The following is a 16,862-nucleotide window of genomic DNA, read 5'->3' as shown; positions in this document are numbered from 1 at the left end:
GATGCCGTGTTGGCAAACATCCTTATTTCAGCACAGTGTGATAAACGCAAAGAATGGATTACAATATTTCATCTTTAGTAACAAATAACTTACCAGGGAACTCATTCAACTCTCAAGGAAAAGCACCCAGTTTCAATTTCCTGTATCTGTCTTTAAATAACATGTTGACCTCACTGAGGACTGGGATGAGCAAAAATAAATTCTCTCTGCTGAGATCAATATCATAGCATTAATAATACAGCGCTGTGGACATATGGCATGGAGACTGATCATTTTAGATTAACAAATAAGAAAACCGGCTCAGTGTCACTGGAAGCACTAATGTTGATAATGTTGTTGTTAAATATTATAAATAGTAGTCACTTGAAAGTTATTTAAAGTTCAGCATTTGATCCAGAACGTGTGGTAACCGATTTCAGAGTGAAGATTAAACTTATTTAATGAATAAAACAATTAATCACAGCAATGATAAATGTTGATTTAAAAAAAAAATCCAAATCTCAGATAATTGTTTTAGCCAGGTGATAAATGAAAGCACTTAGTGCACACTGTTTTTGTGAGTTATTATACATATGGTCACCAGAAAGTCAGATGTCTGCATTTGAATCCGGAAAGTATGGCTAATGATTTCAAAAGTAAACGAACTTGTTTGATGAATAACTGCTGATAAAGAAAATCCACATCTCAGATAATTGTTTCCAAAAGGTGACGAAATGGCATATGAAACCTCAGTCTACCATTTTTTTGACAAATTCAACTTTGCATACATATGTAAAGAAACAATCATTATTTGTTACTAATAACAACCATAACAACCATAACACCAGTAAATTGTGGCAGAGAGCTGGCTATAGCTTCAAAAAAGCTTAAAAACTGCAGGTTAAGGTAAGGGAAAACTGAAGCTGAGGTCTTGATCTGTGCAAAAAATATCTTATTTTAGATGAATTGTTGTTAAAATTCCAAATGCACATGTAATATATTTTTAAATAGAAGATGCTAGTCCAGCTCATGTTACACTATTGTCTGCTACATCCCTCACACGCCCCTGTGGAGTGACACTATAAATGGGGAGATCTGTTGGCCGATAGCGAGACAGAAAATGAAGACTTACAGGTGAGTCCCTGTCATACTTTATCAATTCTTTGTCCCAGATTTTTTATACTGTAGGTAATTTTTTATGTTTAATGCATTGTGAAAGACAGTACTTTAATGGAAATATTTAAATCTGTAAAATTATTTCACACTATTTGCCTGACTATATCAGCAATAGAAAAAAAATGTTTATAAATACTGTGAAAAAAATTCTTGATTCATTTGGACCTTTGAATCAACATATGAGATACAATTTGAGGATCTCTTGGGAATCACGAATGGAAGTTTATTTCTAATTTTCTCAATATGTAAAATGTATGTTTATGAGAAAAAACAGCTACTATTTTGTATTTTATTTATAATTATGTCTAAAAAGAGATCTAAATTTCCTCTAAGTATGCATAAATCATGACTCAGCCCTTTTACTGTTAGTTGCATAATGGACTTAAGTGATTATTTCCTTTGTAGGCTTTTCCCTGATGTACAGGAGGGTTGACAGGTCGTCTTTGACGTCAAAAAATTAGAAAAGATTTCTTTAAAAGCACTTCCCTTTGAAAGAATATGGTGAATGCCTTGGTTCTTATTGTTTTGCTGTTTTCTCACAGGTCCACGCTCAGAACAATGAGACTGGTCATCCTTCTGTGCCAGCTTGGCCTCATTCTGAGGACTGAGGCCCAGATACCAGAGGTTTGTGTTCTTAGCAATACAAACAGACCTCCAGGTTTGTGGCATCTATTTCATATGCTCTAAAGTTTTTTTTATTTTTACATCTCAATTGCAGTATAATTTAAAATCTCCTTTTTTTTTAAAATCCCTCCCAGAAAACTCGGACATAACTGTGATCTGCGGCACTGAATATATGGACCTGAGCATCTTCCTTTGTCCAGTGTACCAAGCTCTTTACAATGAGTCTCTGATGGTCCTCAATAATCAGTTAAACACACCAGAGTGCTTTGGGACTGCTGACTGGAGCACAAATCCACCACTATTAAAATTTAGATTCCCCTTGAATGAAAGTGCCATCTCATCCTGCCAAAATAACTTTAAGGTATTCATCACAACAGCTTTAACAACTTTATTCAAAATGTTAAGGCACTTTGTCTGTTAGATTTATTGGATGGGTTAGGGTTAGTTATCTTATATCACAGCAATAAAGCAGATGAGGAAGTTTTCTTTCAGTAAATTTTGAAGGAAATGAGTAGCATTATATAAAGACCAAAGACTGGAAAGCTCATTATATCTTGAATTAATGCATCCAAGTACTCATCTGAAAATTAATTTCACTGAAATATATGCTTCTTTTTTTTAATAGACAATCAGTCAGGTTGGGACTGGACAGTTCTCTGACTTCTCAGATGTTCAGTATGTCAACATCTCTGGCACCATTACCTCTATCGACCCTGCTGCGGGCACAATCACCTATCGCCCACAGGTCCTGTACAAGTTCTCCTGCTACTACCCGATGCAGTATATCCTGAACAACACTCATCTGGCCGTGTGAGTATGTAATGAATACAGCGCTGCGTGTGAGATAAGCGGGACTGAGCTACATTTTGATTCATCCAAGTTTTTCTCATTCACTACAGATCAGGTGTGAGTCTTGCCATAAAAGACAACAACGGTAGCTTCATCAGCACACTGAGTATTGAGCTCTATGAAGTAAGACCTGCTTCAGCTTTTAGAATTGGACTGTTTTTTTTTTTCTTTTTGCATTTTATAACTTAATTTTATTTTTTCTTCTCTGTGAAACAGGATAGCGCTTACCAAAACATACTGAATATACCAGGAACGGGACTCAACCTGAAGACCAAGATTTATGTTGCAGTTAAAGCCACCAATCTAACAGAGAGGTATGTAAACCTTTGGAACCTGGATCACTTTTCTTGTGCTGCATTCAGATGCTATTATACCACTGAAACCTTAGCAAATGGTCAACTTGGCAAGAAATGTCTCACAAATTGCAAGAAATGAAAAGCAAATTACCTAAAAATGAGCTCTAAAAATAAATAAATAAATAAATATGTATATATATATATATATATATATATATATATATATATATATATATATTTTTTATATATATATATTTTTTTTACTATTTTTTTCTTTTTGCTAATTTTTGAGCCAAGTCATACATGTATTAAGTAGCTGATTGCCTTCTCCCCATTTTTTTTTGGAAAGAAATGAAACCAATTTGCCCAGGTTTTAAAAGGTTAAAGTTTTGACAATTTACTGTAAACTGAAAGTTAGATAAATGAGAAAAGAGACTTAAAATCCACCTGTCTGCCTTCACAGGTTCAACGTGCTGCTGGTCAGATGCTATGCAACAACAAGTCCATATCCCACAATCAGCACTTATTATGACCTCTTTGTGGGGTGAGTCTTTGAATCTTACACACAGCTCCAGGCGGGCTCTTTGTACTTCTACATATGTGGTCAAATTACCTGCTTCCTTTTCACCCAAGGTGTCAACGTGATGCACAGACTAAGGTGGATCTCAATGGGGAGTCTCAGGTGGCACATTTCTCTTTTGAGGCCTTCAGATTTGTGGAGCATAAAAATCAGACAGTGTCCACTTTCTACCTGCACTGTGTCACCAGGCTCTGTGAGGTGTCCTCGTGCAGCAGCTTAAAGCCTGTGAGTTGATGTTGATACCAAAGTCCTAATTTTAAGATTTCAGATAAAAAGATACTTTCTGTAGTTAATTCATATACCAGAGATTAGTAATCTTTTTTTGTTATTTTTAACAGGATTGTTCAATAAATCAAAAGAGGAGAAAGAGAGAGATCCAGGAATCAGACCCGACTGACCCTGCCAACGTGACAGTCACCTCGGCTGCCATTACCGTGGGACAGAGCAGTGGTGCGTCTTTAGGGCAAATTTTGACAAAGATATCCCTTAATCCCATCACTGTAATGATTTTCATCTTGACTAAAGATGGAAATAATCAAATATATCACTTTAAAATTTTCGATTTTCTTGGTTAATTTAATCTCACAGGGGATTCTTGCTTAAACATGATGAATAACTTAATATGTGGCGCTAAACAGGACTTGTCATTTTTACTAGATAAATTATATAATTAGTAAAATATGGTTTCTAAAATAAACAAACCCTCCAAATTAAATGACAAATTACATAGTTTGTCCATGCTTAGACTGACACATAGTAGCTTTTTCTGAACTGACACCCCTGTCAGCAGGATGACATAATTTCTTTTTGTCTTCAAAAACTTTACAAAAATCTGTTTTATAATGTAACGCTATAATTAAGGTTTACTTGGTAAGGTTTAGCAAAAGGTCATGACACCTTGCTTTCTCCTTTGCTCCTGCCAAAGTTTTTACTAAAATGTAAACATATAACATATTAGGGCAATTTCTGATATGACTGCCAATGTTTTTCTTGGGAGGACAAAACATTAATCAGGACCATAATAACCAGTTTTACTTGCGGTATCTTTTGTTAAAGGTCTAGTGTGTAAAATTTAGTGACATCTGGTGGTGAGGTTGCAGCACTGCAACCAACTGAAACTTCTCTCATGTACCAAGCCTTTAGGAAAACTACAGTAGCTGTTGCACAAAAGCAAAACATGAATAGCTTGGTCTAGAAACAGTGTTTTGGTCTGTCTTCTCTGGGCTAATGTAGAAACATGTCAAACTCCATGGAAGAGGACCCTCGCATGGATGTATACAGTCAGCTGGATACAGCGGTGTCAGTGCTTGTGTACTTCTGGCCCACAGAGCATTCGCACCTTTTTGCTGACTACTTGAGCTCCTCTAACTTGAATGGGGATGAAAAGATTAAATTGTGTGGCTCTTCTAGACTTTCCAAATGTTATAGTTGGCGAAACAAGTCATTTTGTCGTTTTATGCAACAACAACAACAACAAAAAAAAATAGTAGTAAAAATAGTGTCTTTTGCTATGTGAGTCTATTGGAAAAGTGTTTTTGGAGCTACAGGGCATCATTTGACGGATGTAATTACACTGTTTGGCCACTACAAAAATTGGCTACGAATCTCAGTGTTCTTCCTGGGGGTTTTGGCCTGCTCCTTTTGCAATTATAGAAGGCTCATTCTAATAAAAACACAATGATGCTTATTTTCAGGTGAACCAATGAACACTTAGACAAGAATATTATGCTCATATAAAAGTTTAACATTTTGAGAAATTTTCTTGTTTGCTTTTTTGCCAAGAGTTAGATGCAAATATCAATATTAGTTTCATAAATTTTTGCTCCATATGAAGCTACAGCCAGCTGCCGGTTAGCTTAGCGAAAGGTCTGAAAACTTAAGTATTGATTTAAAAAAGAAGATATGGTTAAATGTTATTTATTAAGCTGTAAAGGTTGGTGTATTTTTTTTATTTCCAGTCTTTATGCAAAGCTTTAGTTTACATACTGGTGCAAGAATGCAAATTGCCATCATGTGTATTTTATCAGTTAATCTGATAAATAACAACACAAAAAGTGAATAATGTAAATTACTGACCATAGTTTTGTTCACATTTTTCAGGAGAGGCTCAAACTTTCTCGGCTCCTCATGGTAAGAATCTTGGTTCTTCTTGGTCACTACTTGCTCAGTCAGTAATTAGCAACCTTATTAATGTATCTATGAAGTATTATATTTTCAGTTGTTCTGATTTTTTTTCCCTCCCTGGTCACACAGGTACATCGTCTGAGAGCGGCTATAGCGGCCCTGTGGTGGCTGTAATTGTCTGCATCGTCATCCTAGCTATTATCCTCGTTGCCATGGCTGTTTACTTCATGTTATATATCAGACAGAGAAAACCAATCATTCAGTAAGATACACTCACTGAGAGTGGAGTCCCTTCAGCTATCTCCCAAACTGACAGTTTAATACTTCATCTACAAAGCATGGCCATTACACTGCAGAGATAGTAAAACAAGAAACAATAGTCAGACACACTGTCATACTACTATTTTCGATTTCACACACAGCGTTATAACAAAGTGGTCAGCAGTAATCTAGGGTTAAAACTTTATAAATATCATAAATCACATAGTTTATTAACGTGGAGATGAGGGCACAGAATCTGTACAATAATTGTGTATTATAAGTAGGTGTTGATTTTAGTCATGTTGTCGGAGTCATATTGAAGTATTTAATGAACGTTGGCATCTTTTGTAGTCAGCTAGAAATTATGTAACTTTATGTAACTGTTTTCAATGAGAATGATGAAAAAAGCACTCATGCCTTGTTCTTTGATAAAACACCATTAAACTGAACATCAAAGCACAGCTCTCTCTTACTGTACAGTTGAACTACTAAATCAGAGAAAACTAACAAGTGTAAATGCTCAAAAAAACTGATATAAGTAACATTCGATACTTCAGTCAATCAGTCAGAATGATTGCATATCACTTTTCAAAGCAAGATTTTATAATTAAGTAAATCTCTAGAATATGAGTGCTTATTAAAACCAGAAACTGCAGAAACATTACCTTAAGTGAGGAAACACCAGAGTCAGCATAAAACCTAGACTAAAATGTATAAATAAATAGTCAATAAATAAAAAGGTAAAGTTCAATTTAAGGCCAGAGTAGATAGGTAAGTTTTTAGTTTTATAATCAACCCCCTCTGCTTCCCCCAGGTCTTCAGGCAGGCTGTTCCACAAACTTTGACCATATAATAAAAAAGATGCCCCACTGTGATTTTTTGTTATAACTTTTGGGACTTTTAAAATGCCACTGCCAGAAGACCTGAGGGTTTTGAGGAGTTTTGCAATAACTGCATTATAAAGACATATTTTTCTTCGAAAGACCAGTAAGTAGAGCACTACCGTAACAATTCTGCTGATAATAAAAGCATGCATTAATGTTTCTGTGTTGACTCGAGAGAGAAATGGTCATACCCTGGCAATATTCTTGAGATGAAAAAATGCAGCTGTGTGCTTCAAAACTAGGATCAAAGAAAACACCAGGGTTTTTTACTTATTGACAGAGTTTCAGTTCCAGTGTTTATAATGTTATGAAAATATCTAAATAACAGTTTTTGTCAATGTAATCGCCAGAATAAATGTTGGTATTGTACGCTTCTGCAAACCACAGATATATAGCATTTTTACGTTATAATGTAGCAGATATGTCTAAGTTTTACATTTCCCTGTGTTTCAACGACACTGTTGGTCATGAGTGGCTATGTAAGATCACATTTTGGCTAAAAATGCCATGTTTTGGTGCCAAAATCATGACTGGAAATACTGCTGGTTGCTCATAAAAGAAACAACAGACAAAAAAAACAGCCAATTTTGGTGCCACAATCACTACTGGAAATAGCACCAACAGTGTGCTAAACACACATTTTGGTAGCTCAGTCACAGTTAGAAATGCAGCTGATGTCTTGGTAAAAAACGCCTTGGCTTTGGTGGCAAAGTCAGAGCTGGAAATGCCACCAATATCCTGCTTAAAACACCTAGTTTTGGTGCCACAGTAATGGCTGGAGATGCTGCCAATGTAGTGCTGAAAACACCTGGTTTTGATAATACAGTCATAGCAAGAAATGCTGCCAATGTCTCACAAAGAACAACAAAAGAAACAAGTTCAAGTATATACTTAAGTACTATTTTGAGTTACTTGCCTTTTACATAAGTATTTCAGTTTTCTGTTGCTTTAAACTTCACTACTATTCAGAGGGAAATATTGCCCTTTTACTTCACCTCCACAACATTAGTTTGATGCCTTTAATTAGTTAAATTACTGTAATCAACAAATAAATAATGATGTTAAGATAAGACTTTTGATCCTTGAGGGTAAATAGGCTACTGAACTGGAAATATGAGAATAATCAACATCTCACATTGGTTGGGTCCTGTAATGCGATGGACAGCCAATGAGCGGGATGGAAAATAAACCTGAACAGTTCGATAAAATACAGTATATTCAACATTTCTAAGATCTACAAAGTATAATTCTAACCAGGATAACATTTAGGCCTGTGTGTGTGGGTGTTTGTATTCATGAATATTAGAAAGAATTGAAAATACTTATCCAAATCCATACTGCAACGCTATCCTGAAATCCATCCAAATACAAACAGATTTCACTCTGTTTATTAGTTGTATTTATTCCCTCCCTAATGGCTTGCTTATCACCTTGTCTCGTCTTCTTGTCTTTATTTTCAATACTTTTCTTTTCAAATAATGCCTCTGTGCTGCCGATAGCCAAGGCTGGAGGCATTGTGTTTCAGGGTTGCCCATCCATCTGTATGTCTGTACTAACATCTGTTATCTCAAGAACACCTCAAGGGAGTTTCCTCAACTCAACCTCAAGACAGCCTAGAAGGATTTTTTTCAAAATTGGCACCAATGTTCGAGAGGACTCAAGGTTGAATTGATAAGATTTTGGTGTTCAAAGGTCAGGGTCACAGTGACATTGCATTCGTCTCCTTCTTGTGAAAGCAAAAATGCAAGAGCACTTTGAGGGACTTGAAATTTGACACAGACATTCTCTTGTACTCATCGATGAGCTGATAAGAATTTGATATTCAAGGTCAAGGTCACTGTGACCTTGCATCCACCTCATTTTCATGAAATCTGAAGATGGCCTTGAGGGAGTTTCCTGAAATTTGGCACAAATGTCCACTTGGACAATTGATTAGAAACTGATGATAGAAGTTAAAAGGTCCAGGTCACAGTGATCTCATAAAGCATGTTTTTGGCCATAACACAAGAACCTTGGGTGCTCACCTTGAAATTGTGATTGCATAGATCTTCTGTGCTGCTGGGGGTAAGATGTGTGGGAAGCATCCATGTTTTCACAGACATGGATGTAAACTGTACTTGCAATGTGACAGGCATACAACCGCGTGGTGATATATGTAGTTTCTCGACATGCTGTCCTTTTACTTATATGTGTCCTTCTTAATATTTTGTAAATCAACAACATCTGTACAAACATTTTAATCAGCCTCAGCTGTACTTTTTGCAACTTGGCAAATGCTAGCATGCTAACATGCTAAACTAGGATGGTGAAAATGGTAAACATTATACCTGCTAAACATCAGCGGGTTAGCATTGTCATTGTCAGCGTTGTGATAGGCCATTTTTCACTTATCAATATACCATAATATTTCAATTAATTGATATTATAGTTTGTATCAAAAAAATGCCAACTTGCTCAGGACTTTCCACTCAAAGATCAAACAGCTCTTTTATATTCACACATAAAATAGCAATGGGCGTTTTCTGCCATTTATCTTATGACAAAGACCGAGCTAATGTTACTCTTTTGTAGGACAAGTTTCCTCTTACAGCTTTTTGTCATTTGGTCACCAGTATAAATGAAAAGATTTACAGATATCCAGACACAAGATGAAGGCTTACAGGTGAGTTCCTTGATTCACTTAACCATCGTTTTCCATGCAGTATAAATGCTGAATAGTATATCACTTTTGGAACAAATACAGACCCAATATTGTTTCTTAATTCATTTTAGTGTCACTTATGTTGCATTTGCTTTTGCCACAATTATCTGATGAATAGTGAATTGTATGTATTTGGCTTCATAGGCTCTGCAGTTTGGGGGATATGTGGTAAAATAAAGAAGTGCAGGTCAGTTTGCTAGAAGTGAATTCAATAATAATAGTAAACTAATATAAAGTGACACTTTTATTCTCTTTTATCATGTGCGAATCATCACAAAATCCAGCTAGATTTATGCCTGTTCTTTATTTTCGTGATAGCACAACCGTGAGTTACTCAAGTAGCTCTTTCAAAGCAATTATTTCTGCAGCTGTTGTTCTTGTTTAGGTTGATCTGTGGTGTGTGATGACATTTTTATTTTAGAAATGTTGTCTTTCAGAGTATTTTTGAATAGAGACGGTGAATGCCTTGGTTCCTATTTTGCTGTTTTCTTGCAGGTCCATGCTCCAAACAATGAGACTGGTCATCCTTGTGTGCCTCATTCTGAGGACTGAGGCCCCGATACCAGACGCATGTCTTCTTAGCAATACAAAAAGACCCAAAGGTTTGTAGTACTTCCTTTGATATAGAATACTGTGCAAAAGTCTAAGTCCACCTAAAACTTCTTCTTTCCTGTTATAATGATCATACATATCTATTTCTCAGTAGTCTCTTTACTAAAATACCACCACAGCATAGCCCACAGGAAATACGTATGTATACATTATTAAAAATGCCTGTAATTCAGAAAAAAACAACTTCACCGGGCTAAAGTTGCAAGTATTTAGTTTGAACTCCATTTCAGCTTAGCATGTCTTCAGCTATCTTGGGCAGACAAGATGAGATTTACAATACTAATTTTGTGGCATATTTACACCAGGTTGCATTCAAGACACGTCCAAAGCTCAGTATTGATTATTTGAGCTGCCTTTTTTATGGTTGTACAATTCCATGTTTTACACTAAATATTGACTTCAGTCTAAAGAAGCCATTTTTGTTCTGATTTTTTGGTGTTTTAATGCATCTTACATGCTCTCTGTAATCTTTGTATCTTAATAAAGAGACAGAGAAATAAACATACTGTATGTATTTCCTCATAACAACTTTGCTGAAACAACAAATCAATGGTGGCCTAAGACTTTTGCAAAGTACTCTATGTTATTTTCAAAATTCCATTTACAGCCTCCTGTTCTTTTTGTTTGTTTTTTTTCCAATCCCAGAATACTCTGACATAACTGTGATCTGCAGCACTGAGCATATTGAAGTGCGCATCTACCTTTGCTCGGTGTACGAAGCTTCTTACAATGAATCTCTGATGGTCCTCAATAATCAGTTCAACAGACCAGAGTGTTTTGGGACTGCTGACTGGAGCGCGAATCCACCACTCTTAAAATTCACATTTCCCTTGAATGAAATTGCTATCTCATCCTGCCAAAATAACTTTAAGGTATTCATCACAACAGCTTTACTTTTGTTTTACCTGATTTATTTGACAATCTCATTTTATAGCAGAAAAGCAAATGTGGTAAATGTTTTCTTTTGGTAGTTTTTGATGGAACTGAAAAACCAAAGACTGGGAGGTCATATCTTGAATTCGTGCATAAAAGCACTCATCTGAAAACTGATTTGAGTGAAATATATGCTTCTTTTTTCAATAGATATTCAGTCAGGTTGGGACTGGAATGTTTTTGGACTTCTCAGATTTTCAGTTTGTCAACATCTCTGGCACCATTACCTCTGTTAATCCCACTGTGGGCACGATTACCTATCGCCAGCAGGTCCTTTACAGTTTCTCCTGCCTCTACCCGATGCAGTATATCCTGGACAACACTCAGCTGGCCGTGTGAGTATGTCACGAATACAGCCTTAAAAAAGGCAGGACTGAGTTACATTTTGATTTATCCAAGTTCTTCTCATTCACTACAGATCAGGTGCGAGTCTTGCCATAAAAGACACTGATGGTAGCTTCATAAGCACACTGAGTATTGAGCTCTATGAAGTAAGATGTTCTTCAGCTTTTAGGATTTGACAGTGTCATTTTTTTTTACCTTTTATAACTCGTAACTTTTTATTTTCTTGTGGAACAGGATGACAAGTATGAAGACATACTTAATATGCCACAAACAGGACTTCCCCCACAAACCAGGATTTTTGTTGCAGTTAAAGCAACCGATCTAACAGACAGGTACTGAAAGGAATAGTTTGACATATTTGGAAATGTTCTTACTCATGTTTTTGCTAAGAGTTACATGACAAGATACCACTCTTCAATGTATCCTCATATAACAATGTTTATGATATCTTATGAATTTGTGACCCATGAATGATGTTATGTACCTAACGTAAAGTTATGTAGGTTGGGTTAAGAAAGAGAAAGAGCTAGCGCTGACAAAAGCAAACTGCTGCGTTGTGTAAAGTGGCCTGTGTGTTTGCCAAACAGTTCTAACTTTATTTATATGGCACCTTAAAAAACAGAGTTTACAAAGTGATTTGACAAACAAAGCAAAAGCAGGAATGCAATACATAGATGGCAAAACCACAACAGAAAGTCAAACAGTCCTACTGAACTCGAGTGAGACGAAACGAAACGAAAGTTAGGATAAAATTAAAACAAAGGACAAATAATGCAAGCGCAGAATGTCATTATAAAATAATACAAACAAACAGACCAAAAACAACAAAAGTAAATAAAGCAATGAAACCAAAAATTAAAGGAAATGAAACATAAATGAGACAGGTACAATAAATAAAAATGAATTAAAAGACAATATCACATAAAAGCAAGTCAATAAAGATGGGTTTTAAGAAGTGATGTAAAAGAAGTCATTCTGTAAACCCTATTTCCTCAGGTAGGTCATTTCAAAGCCAAGGGGCCCTGATGAAAAAAGCATGATCACCTTTTTGACTTTGGAACAGCCAAAGTGCCCCATCTGAGGACCTAAGGTTGTAAACTGGCTCGTATGGGATCAACATTTCTGTTATGTAACTTGAGGCCAGACCCAGAAGAGCTTTAAAAGTGATCAGTAAAATATTAAAATCTATTCTAAAACACACAGGGGGCCAATGAAGAGAAGCCAGGCTTGGGGTGATGTGCTGGAGTCTGTTAAAATCAGTGAACACACCGCAAAGACTACAGCCAACGGCCAACTAGTAGATACGTTCTACACCTGTGTGTGAGGGCGAGAAAGGGTCTCCATATCAGCAGACGGCGGTCATCTATTATCGTCATTTAAAAAAGGGAAAGCGGAAGACTGTCATGGTGCTAGTTAGCTAGTTGTCATATTAACAACAGAATCCAATGTTGAAAGTACAAAGCACATTACTTATGTGCCAGTGAACAACAACACAAACCATTAGGAAGAGTTTCTGCTAAGCTCATCGGCAACAGAAAAACAATCTTACCTTTTATAAGTTTGTTTTGATTTTACTTCCTCTCAACTTTAGCCCCAACACCAATCATGAATTGGCTGAAATAAAGCCAACAAAGGCTGACTACGGCCAAGGGTGCTGGAAACACTGCAAAGACTAGGGCAACAGAGGACCGACTGCCCAACTTTGCTCAAAGACCGACTGTTGGCTTGGTGTGTCAGGTCCTTTAGACGAGTAAAATTTTGTAAGTTTAGGGAAACAAAAACATGGTGATTAAGTACTTCAAAACAATTTGAAGTTCACTTTCTTATGGGACACAAACACTAGTCTCCTGGGGGGAAGTCCTATGATGTTTGGCCTGTCCACCATCCCAACAACCTCATTACCCATCAGCACATTGGTTATGTGATTGCAGCCTTCTCAGTTATGTGGGTTATTTAAGTCATGCATCCTTTTTGTAGCAAAATGCACAAATGGTGTATGACAACCTGCACTCTAAATACCGTGCTAAATAGAACGCTACAGCTAGCAGCCTGTTAGTTGAGCTTAGCTTAACATAAAGACTGGAAACAGGGGGAAACAGCTAGCCTGGCTCAGTTTAAAAGGATAAAAGGAAAACAAACGCCTATGAAGGAGAGTGGTATCAGTCCTCTCAATCCTCTATCATATCTGTATTTACTAAATGTTTGAACTTTTTGCTGACAGGAAGTTAATCAATTATATATAAACACTTAAAATCCACTTGTCTTTTCTTACAGGTTCAATGTGCTGTTGGTCAGATGCTATGCATCAACATACCCATATCCCACGCCCAGCGCCCATTATGACCTCTTTGAGGGGTGAGTCTTTGACGCTTACACTCATCTCCAGGGGAGCTCTTTGCACTTCCACATGTGCCATCACATTACCTGTCTCCTTTTCACCCAAGGTGTCGACATGAACCACGGACTAAGTTGGATCTCAATGGGGAGTCTCAGGAGGCACACTTCTCCTTTGAGGCCTTCAGATTTGTGGAGCATAAAAATTTGGTAGTTTCCACTTTCTACCTGCACTGTGTCGCCAGGCTCTGTGAGGTGTCCTTGTGCAGCAGCTTAAAACCTGTGAGTCACTTAATGCACTCTAAGTTACATTTTTTTGCTATAACTTATCTGTTGCTCAGTTTTGTGGACATATCATTTACCTGACTTCCAGCTGGTTTTCCAAAACAGTTTTTGGCACATGATCTAATTTTACATTTTTGTGACATCAAACATAAAGCACAATGACTTTTGGAATAAAATCATAAAGGCAGACTACATACTATGTAGATTTAAAGGCTTGAACCAACATTTTTTTTGAGCAGGACTGTGGACCATTGATCCGCATGTGGAAGAGAGAGGCCCAGTACACACCAAACAGCGCTACAGTCACCTCACCTGCCATCCGTGTGGGCAAACTGAGCACTGGTGTGACAGTCAGGCACAGACCCAAAGATATTCCTTCATTCTATCAAACAAAAAAGAAATACATGTATAAAAGTAAGCAAAACATGAAAAAGAAACAATGTTTCTTTATTTTATCTTGTATATTTTTATTTATGAATTAACCACATTTAAAGAAAAGAAGCAAAATGTAAACCTTAACATTCTCCAGTTTTGCAATAATTAACATTACATGTGGTTCCTCTTTTTAATAGCTCTTAATTGTGTCAGTTGTAATGAAAATGGAGTTATGTCAATTCTGATTAGTATTTGGTTTATTTTTTCAGCTGATCCACAAATGTATTCAGTTTTTGACGGTAAGAATCTACACTGAATATGATGTTTTCCTTGTGTTTTTGTATGTCTGTATGAGTGGGCTGGGACGATGGGACATGAAGAGCAGTACAAAATTTTCTTTTTGTCTTTTTGACCTCTTGCACAGTTGAGCAATGTTTAAAGGGAGGTAATGGGAAAATTATTGGGGTGGCACAGGCAGCAAACCTTAAAAATAGATAATCTCCCTTGTTAAAATGTCTAATGTGCCCTCCTTTTAGATATATGGATGATGAAACCAAAAGGGGTTACAAAAAAGATCAGTTTGATTCAGCCTCTGTGAACCACAACTGCCTGTACAAAGTTTCATGACAATCCATTAAATAGTTGTTTAGATATTTCTGTGTGAACCAAAGTGGTGGATCAATAGACTGACAGAGCCAGAGTATAAGAGACAGAATCAAGTTCTGTTAATACTAATTTTTGGTTCAGTTTTCATATCCACAAGCTGATTTTGTTCCCGAAGGTCACAGTCTGCCCTGAATGTGATGTGTCTTTGTCTATGTGTTTACCTGCATGATGATGGGCTGAGACATTGAGGTGTTTAGACTACTTTTACAAGGTTACTTTAACAGTCAACAGTTCTTCACGGTTAATGGTAGACACATGCACCATCATAATATGAAAAGTCTTAAATGTTTGTCTTGCTCTCTCACACAGGTACATCATCCATGAGCAGCTACAGCGGCCCTGCGGTGGCTGTAATGGTCTGTAATGTCATCTTAATGATTTGTTTCACCGTCTAAAAACAAATCATATCCCCAGAGAGAGAGAGAGAGAGAGAGAGAGAGAGAGAGAGAGAGAGAGAGAGAGAGAGAGAGAGAGAGAGAGAGATGTTGCAGACAGAATAAAAAGATGACACAGGGAAATAGATCTCACCAATATTATAAGAACAGCATATTCTGTCTATCCATGGGCTTTTAGTTTTACTTGCACAGGTATTGAGATACCTGTCTCTAAGATTTCCACTGCCAGCAAAATACAATGAAGGTAACTGAAATTGCTCAAACATTAAACATAAAAAATAAAATTGAAATTCTTTATACAGTCAAGTATCTCTGGTAACTGCGAGAATAAAAATGTATGATGACATCCTTTGTTTAAACAGAAAGTGGTTTAATGGTCATATTAGTCATATAATGAGTATTGGCACAGCATATCATCATCATCATCATTAACCATTGTTTATTTTGGGAAAATTGACTGAGCATTAAGCTCTTTGATAGCAATGCCCTGAATTCACATTCAGTGGGCCAAAGGGATACAACATTCAACAGCAACAAATTCAACAAAAACAACTAGTAGCAATGGCTATCAAAAGCCACAGATGATGAACTTCAAAAGGGTTGAGCGGCCTAAATGAGAAAGAAATGTTTTGTGGAAAGAAGACCCCTTCTTCCTCTGAGGCAGTGGAGACATTTTTAATGACTCTTAAGTGTTTCATACATGCCACTGAGTTGCTCAAACAGAGAGCCTGATCCAATAAAATGATTATTAAAAGCACTGCAAATCTCCTTTTAATCATGCAAAACTTTACAGTCAAGTACTATCTGTTTAGGAAGGGAGGATGGAGTAATACCCTTAAGGGATTTGACCAATTTCCAGAAAGTTCCTGAGTTGTTACCACAGTCAGACAGGTTTTTTATGTAGTATGTTGTTTTCACCCTTTTTACTATGTAAGCACATTTATCAGAAAGTTTTCCAGTTTACATCACTAGCAGTAGAGCCCAGGCTTTGTTTCTTTTTAGAATAAGGTCACCTAGATCACGATTAAACCAGGGGTTAGATCTATTTTTTACCCGAAGTCTCTTAAATGGTGCATGCTTGTCTGCTAAGGAGTTAAAAATGGACAGAAAATTTTGCAGTGCTTGGTCTGCATCTGGGGTGAGATTTATAAGAGATAGATCACGGACATATATATCATGTAAAAAAGCCTGTTCATCAATTTTTTTAAAAAGATCTCTTACAGAAATACTGTGGTTCTGATCTCTTCACTCTATCATTTCTGACACAGCCCACTGGACAGTGATAACTGAAATCCACTGGAAACACATAGCTAATATATAATGATGCATAATGATATGGCCTTTTGGTAAGAATGCGATCTAGCAGGGAGGAATGACTATGACATTTCATGTTAGGTCGGGTTGGTTCTGTTATCATTTGGGTAAGATTTAGTCCAGTACAAA

General features: G+C 36.6%; 2 protein-coding genes across 3 annotated transcripts; both read left to right on the top strand.

Moving 5' to 3' along the window:
* On the top strand, positions 1 to 7,157 carry LOC121942776 (zona pellucida-like domain-containing protein 1). Of its 2 annotated transcripts, XM_088078293.1 has the most exons (11): positions 1 to 1,113; positions 1,698 to 1,813; positions 1,914 to 2,140; positions 2,405 to 2,589; positions 2,679 to 2,751; positions 2,845 to 2,942; positions 3,388 to 3,468; positions 3,558 to 3,729; positions 3,843 to 3,954; positions 5,605 to 5,634; positions 5,758 to 7,157. In XM_088078293.1, exons 1-11 carry the CDS (start codon positions 1,100 to 1,102, stop codon positions 5,892 to 5,894), a joined length of 1,245 nt encoding a protein of 414 aa, XP_087934419.1. In that variant the 5' UTR covers positions 1 to 1,099; the 3' UTR covers positions 5,895 to 7,157. The 2 variants fall into 2 exon arrangements, with proteins under 2 accessions (XP_087934419.1, XP_087934420.1); XM_088078294.1 differs by lacking the exon at positions 1 to 1,113 and having other exon boundaries at positions 1,700 to 1,779.
* Positions 7,158 to 9,968: 2,811 nt separating this feature from the next.
* On the top strand, positions 9,969 to 16,862 carry LOC121943449 (zona pellucida-like domain-containing protein 1). The gene is made up of 10 exons (XM_088079034.1): positions 9,969 to 10,076; positions 10,732 to 10,958; positions 11,170 to 11,354; positions 11,438 to 11,510; positions 11,599 to 11,696; positions 13,639 to 13,719; positions 13,809 to 13,980; positions 14,223 to 14,397; positions 14,628 to 14,657; positions 15,334 to 16,862. Exons 1-10 carry the CDS (start codon positions 9,974 to 9,976, stop codon positions 15,417 to 15,419), a joined length of 1,230 nt encoding a protein of 409 aa, XP_087935160.1. The 5' UTR covers positions 9,969 to 9,973; the 3' UTR covers positions 15,420 to 16,862.

This window comes from Plectropomus leopardus, chromosome 6 (assembly GCF_026936395.1).
Source record: "Plectropomus leopardus strain MGB_pleo_1.0 chromosome 6, ASM2693639v1, whole genome shotgun sequence".
Taxonomy (NCBI): Eukaryota; Metazoa; Chordata; class Actinopteri; order Perciformes; family Serranidae; genus Plectropomus; species Plectropomus leopardus.
The sequence above is the reverse complement of the archived record's forward strand: the minus strand, read 5'-3'. Positions and strand labels throughout refer to the sequence as shown.

What these genes read in the sequence shown, in the direction of transcription:
- LOC121942776 (XM_088078293.1), top strand. An exon ending in AACAACACTCATCTGGCCGT is followed by an intron (nt 2,590 to 2,678) that starts GTGAGTATGTAA and finishes CATTCACTACAG; the next exon opens with ATCAGGTGTGAGTCTTGCCA. An exon ending in AACTTTCTCGGCTCCTCATG is followed by an intron (nt 5,635 to 5,757) that starts GTAAGAATCTTG and finishes CTGGTCACACAG; the next exon opens with GTACATCGTCTGAGAGCGGC.
- LOC121943449 (XM_088079034.1), top strand. Translation starts at nt 9,974, where the DNA reads ATGCTCCAAACAATGAGACTGGTCATCCTTGTGTGCCTCATTCTGAGG. An exon ending in GCAACCGATCTAACAGACAG is followed by an intron (nt 11,697 to 13,638) that starts GTACTGAAAGGA and finishes CTTTTCTTACAG; the next exon opens with GTTCAATGTGCTGTTGGTCA. An exon ending in TGTGCAGCAGCTTAAAACCT is followed by an intron (nt 13,981 to 14,222) that starts GTGAGTCACTTA and finishes TTTTTTGAGCAG; the next exon opens with GACTGTGGACCATTGATCCG.